The 10,422-nt window shown below is 55.6% G+C and overlaps 1 protein-coding gene across 1 annotated transcript in view; it reads left to right on the forward strand.

The window, feature by feature from the left end:
* Positions 1-6,087: 6,087 nt before the first annotated feature.
* Ckm (creatine kinase, M-type) overlaps positions 6,088-10,422 on the forward strand; it is a 9,812-nt gene continuing 5,477 nt past the window's right edge. The window contains exons 1-3 of the mRNA XM_015496706.2: positions 6,088-6,239; positions 8,591-8,788; positions 9,935-10,089. Of these exons, the coding sequence (XP_015352192.1) occupies positions 8,596-8,788; positions 9,935-10,089 (348 nt within the window). The 5' untranslated portion in view covers positions 6,088-6,239; positions 8,591-8,595. The remainder of the gene's footprint in view (positions 6,240-8,590; positions 8,789-9,934; positions 10,090-10,422) is intronic.

The raw sequence follows: 10,422 nt of genomic DNA on the forward strand, positions 1-10,422 counted from the left end.
AGCCCTTTTTATTTTTATTTAGAGACAGGGTCTCGCTAAGTTGCTTAGGGCCTCACTAAATTGCTGAGGCTGATCTGGAACTATCCTCCCATCTCAGCCTCCCAAGTTGCTGGGATGACAGGCATGGGCCACCATTCCCAGCTGTGATTGCTCCTTTTAAGGGCACCTTCCTACCAAAACGTTGCTTCATTTCTCTGCTTGATTTTGTTCATGAAACTTTTCAGGGTCTAAGATCATTTTATATAACATGTTTCATAACATATGACATCCTCGGGGCTGGGGACGCGTTGGGTAAGAATTGGGTTCTGGGTTCAAAGTGATTCTAGCATTCACTGGCTGTGCAGCCTTAGGCAATTAACTTCCCGTGCCTCGGTTTATCTAATATGTAAAGTGGGAACAGTTGAAGTCTGCAAGGATTGAATTGGTTAATGTGGACAGTATATATATTTTTTTTAATCAGGGCCTGGCACGAAGGAAGTACTTAGTACCAATTAGCTACTATCGTATTACTGGTTCCTTTTCCCCCCTAGGGACCTGTCAGCTCCTGAGGGCAGGACTCTGTTGTCCACAGTGTATGTTTGGCACCAGAACAGAGCCTGATGCAAAGTAGGTACTCAATGGACATTCGTTGGGCGAATGAACGAATCAAGTTCTAGAGTCGTGAGCGGGGTGCGTACAAGATTTGAACTTGGCCAAGCCGAGCTCTTGGAATCCCCTGCAGGCCCAGCTCACTGCACTGTGGGATTCTTCCAGCAGGGGGCGCCGCTGCTCCGTGGACCAGGCCCACCCCAGCGTCTTTCGGAACCTGCGTCTCCCACAACCTGCCTCCGACAATCTCCAGCGCAGAGACTTCCTCCTCCTGGAAGCCCTCTGGGACCACCCCCAGCCTAGGCCTGCAGCCTCTGGGGCTCCCACACCCCTAGCCTGCGTATTCTGGGTCATCACTGTCTGGGGACCCGTCTGTCTCCCATACTGGACTGTGAATTCCTGGAAGGCAGGACAGGGCTAGGTGCCAGTCCGTCACCATGCTGTCCCCAGGGCCACCCTACAGAGGGCAAACAGAGATGGCACTCTGCAGATTGAGTGTTGATTGGATCATGGAAAAAAACAAACTCACATTCTAACTCTGCCAGGTCTTACTAGCCACAGGGTTGAAGGGGCTCATCATGGATGTGGTCACACTTAGGTAGTGAGGGGACTGGAGTCAGGTGGCCCAGCTTGGTCATTGTTGGCTGTGTGATCACTAGCTAGGAAGTGACCTCTCTGGGTTTCAGGTTCCTGGTCTGTGAAACCAGACTCCCAGGGGCAACCTACTCAGTGAGGCTGCTGGGACGGTCATGGAGAGATCCAAAACAGTCTTAGAACAGAGTAGGTGGTGGTCAACAGTGTGGGGAGAGGCAGGGAGAAGGGCCCAGGAAGAGGTGGGTTCAAATCCAGGCCTTCCCATGTAACCTGGGGCAACAATGATCTCTTGAACCTCTATCTCCTTATCTGTAAAACAACCACCTCAGCGAGGATTAAATGAGATAAAGGGAAAGGGAAAGGTGTTGACTAAGGCAAACATTCTCCAGCTGGCCCTGGGCCAAGCCAAGCCGTGGTGCACATGCCAGTGAGGGCTGGGAGTTCTGAATTCCTACCCAGAACAGGCCCTGTGCCAAATCCTGCATGCGGTAGGTCACCTCCCTTAGTCCTTACCACAGGTATGCCGGTTACCCCCACTCCACATGGAAGATGAGGCACAGAGAGGTTGAGTGACTCTTCCAAGGTTCCACAGCCAAGGACTAGTGGAATCCATACAGCCACCCACTCTGACCAGTCCCATCTAAAGATGAGTAAACTGAGGCTCAGAGGGAATAAATGATTTCTCAAAGACCACAGTCTAGAAGGCATTCAATGAATACCCCATTCTATCCCTTAGGGCCTCAGTTCGCCTGGTCAGGATAGTGAGTGGATAAATTGGGGGCTTTTCTACTTCCAACTCTTGGCCACAGTTTAATTTAAAAAGTAATGCACTGTTAGGCATGGTGGTGCACGCCTCTAATCCCAGCTACCTGGTAGGCCGAGGAAGAAGGATTATAAATTCAAGGTCAACCTCAGCAATTTAGCAAGACCCTGCCTCAAAATGAAGTTTTAATAAAGAAAGAAAAGCCAGGCATGGTGGCTCTCACCTGCAATCCCAGTGGCTTGGGAGGCTGAGGCAGGAGGATGGATGGCTCAAGGCCAGCCTCAGCAATTTAGTGGGGCTGTAAGCAACCTAGTGAGACCCTGTCTCAAAATAAAAAATAAAAAAGGTCTGGGGATGTGGCTCAGTGGTTAAGCACCCTGGGTTCAATCTCTGATATAAAAACAAAACAAAAGAGAAAGAGAGAAAGAAAGAGAAAAAGGAAAATATGTTTGTAGATACCAGAGTGCAAAAAGTGGATCTTGTCTCTCCTTAACCCTACCATCCTTCCCAGAATCGAACACAGTTAGCAGTTTCCAACATCCTTCCGGAGATACAGATGGATGTGGGTTGTGTGTGGATGTAGGAGAAGTGTGTGTCCCTTTAATAAAAACACAAAAGAAATCATCATCACCATGGAGGGGACATTGGCTTTGGATGCTGCTCCGTGACCTGACTTCCTTTGGTCAGGGGTAGAGGGGCACAGGTGTCAGTCACGCCAGTTCTGAGTTTAGACCTTAAGAGACCTGAACCCGTCCTGCTGCAAGCCCCAGCGTGGCCAAGAGAAGAGCTCCTCCCCCTTCAGCCTGCACCCACCCAAGTCGGCTTCCAAGCAGAGCAACCCTGCTGGACCCACAGATCAACCCAATCCACGTCTGTTCTTTGTTTATTTATTTACTGGTACTTAGGATTGAATCCATAGGCACTCAACCACTGAGCCACATCCCCAGCACTTTTCATTTTTAATTTCTCGCTGAGTTTCTGAGGCTGGCTTTGAACTCGTCATCCTCCTGCCTCAGCCTCCTGAGCAGCTGCTTTTTTTTTTAACCAATTTCTTTCTTGGTGTTGGGTTGAAACCTAGCGCCTCTGCATGCTGAGTAAACTTGAATTCCATCCCAAGCACCACACACACAAAGACTGCATTCTGGATTTTGGAATGGTGTTTTCCATAGCATTTTGGTGAAAATAAGTATATTTTCATAATTTTTCCCACTTGATAATACATTTTGGCCTAGCAGCTTGGGAAGCTGAGACAGGAGGATCACAAGTTTGAGGCCAGCCTCAGCAACTAAGCAAGATCTTAAGCAATTTGGCGAGACCCTGTCTCAACAAAATAAAAAGGGCTGGGGCTGGGGCTCGGTGGTTAAGCACCCCTGGGTTCAGTCCCTGGTAACAAACCAACTACAACAACAAAACCCCACAAAAACCCTCCAATATATCCTGCCAATTTTTCTGAAGCAGAACATACAGATTAGCTTTATTCATATTTTATATACAGCTGCATAGTATTCCAGTAAGTGATGTCTCATCTTTTATCTTTTTGGAGGTGAAAATTATCCTCTATCTACTCAGGTGTACATATGTATAAAAGTTCATTGATCCTTAGAGCACTTCAAGGAATGTAAGTTTTACCTTAATTAAAAAAAAAGTAGATTTGGGAAGAGAAACCATGATATGGATAGATATGAATATCCAAACACTCCAAATGTAATATAAGAATACATTTGAAAAAACAGAACCTCAAAACAAACACATTGGGGGATGCAGCTACAGCAGCACCTGGAGGAAGATGCGCAGCCGATGGTGAAGACTGGTGTGGAGGGCCTGGGGTGGGGCAGGTGGGGGTCATGAGAGGCTTTCTTTTATTTTTTTACTTAGTCAACAAACACTAATTTATCTCCAGGGCACTAGAGAGCCATGGCAGGCTATCAACAGGTGGGGTTGACATTAGGGAGTAGGTGGGAGAGGGGGAGACTGGGACAGGAGTCCAGGACAGAGGACCATGGAGGGGGTCTTGAGCCAGGGCAGGCACTGGGGAGACAGAGAAGGGATGGGCCCTGGGGACTGAGACGGACTATATGAATATGAGGGATCATAAGCTCCCCAGGGTCACTTGTTCCTGTGAGATTCAACATGCAGCAGATACAGTGCAGGGTCAGGGCCTGGCCTTTGATTGGGTCAGTCCAGATCACATGACTAAACCATTGCTACAAGGGATTCTGGGAAACTGAGTTCGGGTAGTTTGGGCTTCTCCAATGGAGGCTGGTTTAGGATGGGGACTTCCCCAAGCTTAAAAGGTCTGCTGACACTGTGTGGCCAAAAACAAGAAGTCAAATGCCCCACTGGGGATTATCAGGAGCCCACGGAGCTGGGCTGTGCCACCTGCCAGGTGTGTGATGCAACTGGCTTCCCCGCCCCCCTGCCCACAGCTCTCCCTGGCTTCCATAAACACAGAGTGTGCTGAAGCTCTCCCCTCAGCCCCCAGGGTCCTTCGGGCCTCTTCCTGTCCCCTCTCCAACCTCATCTTCTTTCTCCCACATTTCCTTGGCTACATTTGCTCCTACTCTGGCCTCCTGCCTGTCCTCAGATGGGCAAGCCACTCCCACCTCAGGGCCTTTGCACCAGCTACTCCCCCAGAACCTCCCATGGCGGGCTCCCTCCTCTCTTTCAGGCCTCTGCTCAGATAACACCTTCCCAGAGACACCTGCCTTGACCTCCCCTGCTGCGTCCCCACTGTCATCTTACCTCCTTTATTTTCCTTCAAAAATCCTTGTTGAAACATCACCTCCGTGAGGGAGGGAACGTGGCTGTATTCTTCTGTACCCCCAATAAATGCTCAGTAAATAACTGTTTCTAGTTCCTTTTAGTTCTCTGGGCCTCTGCTTGTCTAACCACCAAGGAGGCCTTTGCTAATCTGACCTTGCTGGGAAGGGGCAGGTAGGTGCGGAGATCAGGAGTGGGACCCCAGGGACATTTCTCAAGCATTCCTTCCTGTCCCTGCTCCCCACGTCAGGAGTCTGGGGAGAGGAGAGGCTCCCTTCACCCCCCCAGAGCTCAACTGCCCAGGAGCCTGGGAGAGGCCAGGGAGATGCCCGAGGAGGCGGAGACCCCAGCAGGAGGGACGAGGAGGGCAGGAACCCCCTTCTCCATTGCTTTCCTGGGGAGGCTCCTGGCTCCTCAATGTCGTCCCCACTTGACAGAGCCCCTCCTCAGCCCCTGAGGTCCCGGTCACCACTGGGCTGCCACAAGGTCCTGCTCCAGCTCCACGGCTCCACTCCAGTGCGGGGTGACAGGCTCTGCCCAGCCCACCCTTCCCGGGCATGGGTGCGGCCACCAGCGGCCCAAGGCTGCCCTTGTAAGGAGGCACGGCCTGGGGACACCCGAGACACCGGGTTATAATTAACCCAGACACGTGGCGACCACCCCGACACCTGCGGCCCGACCCCCCCAGCACCCCAGGCCTCTGCCCGGCCTCCCAGAGGAGACAGCAGAGCTGGCCCTAAAAATAGCTCCTCTCCGAGCTGGCCTGTCCCTCACTGTCCCTTCCCCAGTGGAAATCTCCCAGTGACATGGCGGGGGAAGGGTGGCCACCTCTGCCAACCCACCCTGAGTGTGAACATGCAGGTCAGCCCACAGCTGGGGTCCCACCCTCTCCGTGCCACCCAGGGGAGCAGCGGGCGTCCAGGGTCTGCCCTGGCGTCCAGGTGTGGCTTGGGCCTTCCTCCTCCTAGGTTGGTGGGTGGGTGGCAGGAGGCGAGTCGCCGCTCTCTGGGGCTCCGTGTCCTCTGGCTCACAGGGTCCCCGGCTCTCCTGAGGCCACCGCTTCCTCTCCCCAGGTGCTGGCCCAGGACGCGTGCTGAGGACCAGGGCTGCCCCTGGCCAGGGTCAGGGCTGCTGGGGGCTGAGTGGGGACCCAGGAGGGGCCTGGCGGTTGCAGCAGCTTCAGGGGCCAGGGGAGACTGGCTTCTACGTGCCGGGACATGGGCAGTCACTGTCCCATGTTCCTGGCGGGGGGCCAGCTGTCCCTGCCAGCCCGACTCAGCACTTGATCTGGGGACCGGCTTGGCGATGGGGGGCCGGGCCAGCCCGGGGACAGCCCATACAAGGCCATGGGCTGGGCGAGAGGCACGCCTGGGTCCAGGGTGGGCACGGCGCCCGGGCAATGGGGTGAGAGGCTCCGCACCTCCAGGCCCCCTCCCTAGGGACAGCCCCTCTATATAGGGCCGGAGCTGCAGGCCCCTCCCGGGTCACAGTCGCCTGCAGGACACAGAGAGCCCCTTCAGCCCAGCCCAACCAGGTACTGCCCGGGGAGTCAGGGTGGCCACAGCAGGGTCCCCGGGGGCCGGAGGCGGCCTGGCTCTGGAAGGGCCTGTGTCGGGCTCCCCTGGGGCGAGCTGGCCGTGAGGGGTGGACGGGGGCTCCAAGTCCTCTCCGCCCGTGGGCCCGCCTGTCCCCACTGCGACTTGATATTCCTGCAGCAGGAGCTGTGGGGCAGGGGGAGGGATCCCCGGGGACAAACCGGGTCTGGACAGCTGCTCACCGTCACCCCCTGCAAGGCGCGGGTGGCCCAGGCCTGTGCGCATGACAGTCTGTCACCAGAGCTGGGTACCCGGCCCCAGGGGGCGTCTGTGTCTGCATGTCACCTGTCGGGGCTGCTAAAGCAGGTGCTGGGGGCGCTTGGGTGGCATGGGCTCCTGTGGTGTCCCTGTGACCTTGTGCCTGACTTCTGTGACTCTCCTTTGCATGCCTCTGCCTTGGTGTGGCCCCAGCCTGGAGGTGTGACAGTGGACCTCGGTTTCCATGAGATCTGGGGTGTCCCCTGGGGGTCACTACCTTGCCTCAGCTCCCCTGGGGTGTCCCTGGCAGGGATGGGGGTGGGGACACCCTCGGAAGGGAGGTCTGGGCTGGAAGCCCGGGATGTCCTTGAGCCCGAGGCCAGCATGCTGTCCTCCGGCCACGCTGGCCCACCTGTCCTGGGCTGCTGACGGGGTGCAAGCTGAGACCTGGAATGTGGGGGTGGGGGGAGCTGGGGTGGAAGCCGGAGTCCGCCAGGTCCTAAAAATAGCCACCCTGGACAGCAGTGCCCAGGACTTTGGCGGGTCCCCGCCCTCCGGCCCCACCCCTACCCTCACCTCACCGGCCTCCACCCCCTACCTACTTCCTGTTGCTGCCCTCCACCATCTCTGTGGAGGGTCCCTCTTCCTTCCAGGGTCTAGCGAGCCCAATAACACTAACAATCGCAGTCCCAGGGGCCCACTCCACGCCAGGGCTTGGCCACCCGAGTAGGAGGGCTCCACTCAGAGGAGACCAAGGTTCAGAGAGGCCTATTGATTGTCCTGAGGTCACACAGCAGGGAAATGGTATAGGTGGGATTTGAACTCTGCTCTGCTGACCCCAAGGTTGAACTTTTCTCTCTGACTGAGCCCTGCAGAGTTGGCGGCTGGCAGAAGTGGGGACAGATGCCCAGCACCCCCGCCCCCGCTCCTCATCTTTTGATTGAGGATCTTCATGAAGTCCATGTCCCTTCTCTGCTTACAACCTCATTCCCAGCTACGCCCTCTCCTCCACCTTCTCACCAGGCTCCACGCAGACCTGTAAATAGTAACAACAATAGCCAAACAAAAGTAGGTGTGCGGTGTGCCAGGCCCTCCCAAGTGCTTGACCTGCATTTAACTCATTGAATCCTTTCAATACTCCCATGAAGTGAGCACTGTTATCAATCCCCATTTTACAGATGAATAAATTGAGGCACAGAGAGGTTAAACAACTTGCCCAAGGGCACACAGTTAGTCATAAATAGCAGAGCTGGGATTTGAACCCAGGCCATCTGGTTCCAGAACCTACATTCTTCTCTATGTCACGGTGTTTTTCTGACTTGGGGGTTCCCTCTTGTTACCCAGAAAATGAGTTCTTTCAAGGTTAGCAGACCGGGCTCACCTAGCCCAGATGCGTCAGAATCAGGGCCCTAAGACTCCAGATGCTTCCTGACAGGATGCAGGCGCAGAGGGGACCGCTCTTGCTCCAAGCCCCACAGTCTGCCTGGTTCCCTAGCTGTTCTCTGCCAGATCGGAGCCAATCTTCCTCACCTGCCTACCACCAGGATCCCCATGCCAACACTGTCACCAGGGAGGTCCAAGGAGTTCCCAGAGAGGAGGACCTCAACTGAGGACAAGCAGGGTTTTTGACAAACAGAGCAGAAATGAATTTAGGAAGGAATGTATCAGAAGCACAGAGGGTTTTTGTTTGTTTGTTTTTGTACCAGGGATTGAACTCGGGGGGCACTCGACCACTGAGCCACGTCTCCAGCCCTATTTTGTATTTATTTAGAGACAGGATCTCAGTGAGTCGCTTAGCACCTCACGTTTGTTGAGGCTGGCTTCAAACTCGCAATCCTCCTGCCTCAGCCTCCCAAGCCTTTGGGATTTCAGGCGAGGGCCACCGCACGGCGATTTTACACTTCTTAAAACACCTCTCTTAGTCTGTTGCTCAGTGGGCTAGTTAACAGCGCACAATTTTCAAAAGTGGGTGAATTGATGGTGAGTTTAAGATTGACAGATGCCCAGAAACTTGGGAGCGACAGGCCTGGAAAGAAACGTGCAGTTTAAAACTACACGCGTTGTCCTTCCACCTGCTCTCTCTGCCCCGCAGCCACCATGCCGTTCGGCAACACCCACAACAAGTTCAAGCTGAACTTCAAGTCTGAGGAGGAATACCCAGACCTCAGCAAGCACAACAACCACATGGCCAAGGTGCTGACCCCTGACCTGTACAAGAAGCTGCGGGACAAGGAGACGCCATCGGGCTTCACCCTGGATGACGTCATCCAGACAGGTGTGGACAACCCAGGTAAGCCGCCCATGGAGCACGGTCAGGACGGGGGGGGGGGGGGGGGGGGGGGGGNGGGGGGGGGGCTGGAGGCCACCAGCCAGCCCCACCCCCTCCTCAGTCCTCCCGTCTGTACATGGGGACACACTCTGGGGCAGTTGTGAGATACTCCAAATGAGCGACACACGGAAAGCGCGCGGTGAGTGCGGGCACATGGCACTGTGCACAATTATAAAGTGAGGCCCCTGAGGAGGTCACGGAATCTTCCTGAGCCTCAGTTTCCTCCCCTGAAAAATGGGGGCCCATGTTGGGAAAGCTCCAGGGCCCACGCACGCCCAGGGCTCGGCGCTGAGCCGCCGCCTGCAGCGTGCGCACTCCCAGCATCCAGGGTCTTTCTCTAAGGACTCCTGGAGCCGCCTGGAGAGCCCCAGTCCCTTCCTGCAGCAACTCACCCTGAAACCCGGAAGGCCCCCCCCCCCACTCCAGTCCTCTGCTTCTCCTGCTGGTGTCTGGAACCCCGTGAATGCTGGGCCAGCGCTCTTCCACTGAAGAGACCCAGCCGCTGCTCCTTTTGGGGGGACTGCCAGGGAGTACTGGGGATTAAACCCAGGGGCGCTCTACCCCTGAGCTACATCCCCAGAATTTTTATTTCTTATTTTGATACAAGGTCTAAGTTGCTTTGGGCCTTGCAAAATTGCTGAGGCTGGCCTCAAACTTGTGATCCTCCTGCCTCAGCCTCCTAAACTGCTGGGATTACAGGCATGTGCCACTGCACTTGGCAATTCTTTTTGAATTTTTTTTCCATGATGGAGATGGAACCTAGGGTCTTGCACCTGCCAGGCAAATGCTCTATCACTGTACGCACTGTGCACACCGGCTGCAGCATCAAGGGCTACAAGCTGCCCCCAACCCATAATTAGGTCTTTCAGGGTTTTTATTACTAGTACTTTAGGCTAAGATGTCATGATTTGGGGACCAGAACCTTGTACCTAGTCCCTAAGACTCCCTTTCTCCTTTGCCCACTGCTAGCATATTCTACTCACTCCAGATACCACCCCAATCTCTCCCAGCGAAGCCCCCCCCCCGTACACATCACACACACACACACACACACACACACACACACACACAGGGACAAGCACCTCTGATGTCAGTCCCACCCCCCAGGCCACCCTTTCATCATGACCGTGGGCTGCGTGGCCGGGGACGAGGAGTCCTACACGGTTTTCAAGGATCTCTTCGACCCCATCATCCAGGACCGACACGGGGGCTACAAACCCACCGACAAGCACAAGACGGACCTCAACCACGAGAACCTCAAGGTGGGCTCCCAGCCGGCCGCGGGGCCAGACACGGAGATGGGGAGACCTGGAGAGGGGAGGCCGGGAGGGGCAGAGGGGGGGACTCAGAAACAGATTGAAAAGGGGGACAGGCACGGGGGGGGCAGCAGTAGGCGCGGGGACAGGGAGAAGGCAGATCCACAGGGAGCCGCGGGAGGGGCTGGCGGAGAGACGGTGGAAGGAAGTTTGGAGACCACCAGGACAGAGGCGGCCGGGAGGAGGGCAGAGAGGGCGGAGGGGAGGAGCCAGGAGGGAGGGGAGAGGCCCGAGCTGGGGGTCTGGGCTCGCGGGGGCCCTGACTCGCCTCCTGCCGTC

Source organism: Marmota marmota, unplaced genomic scaffold, assembly GCF_001458135.2.
Source record: "Marmota marmota marmota unplaced genomic scaffold, marMar, whole genome shotgun sequence".
Classification (NCBI taxonomy): Eukaryota; Metazoa; Chordata; class Mammalia; order Rodentia; family Sciuridae; genus Marmota; species Marmota marmota.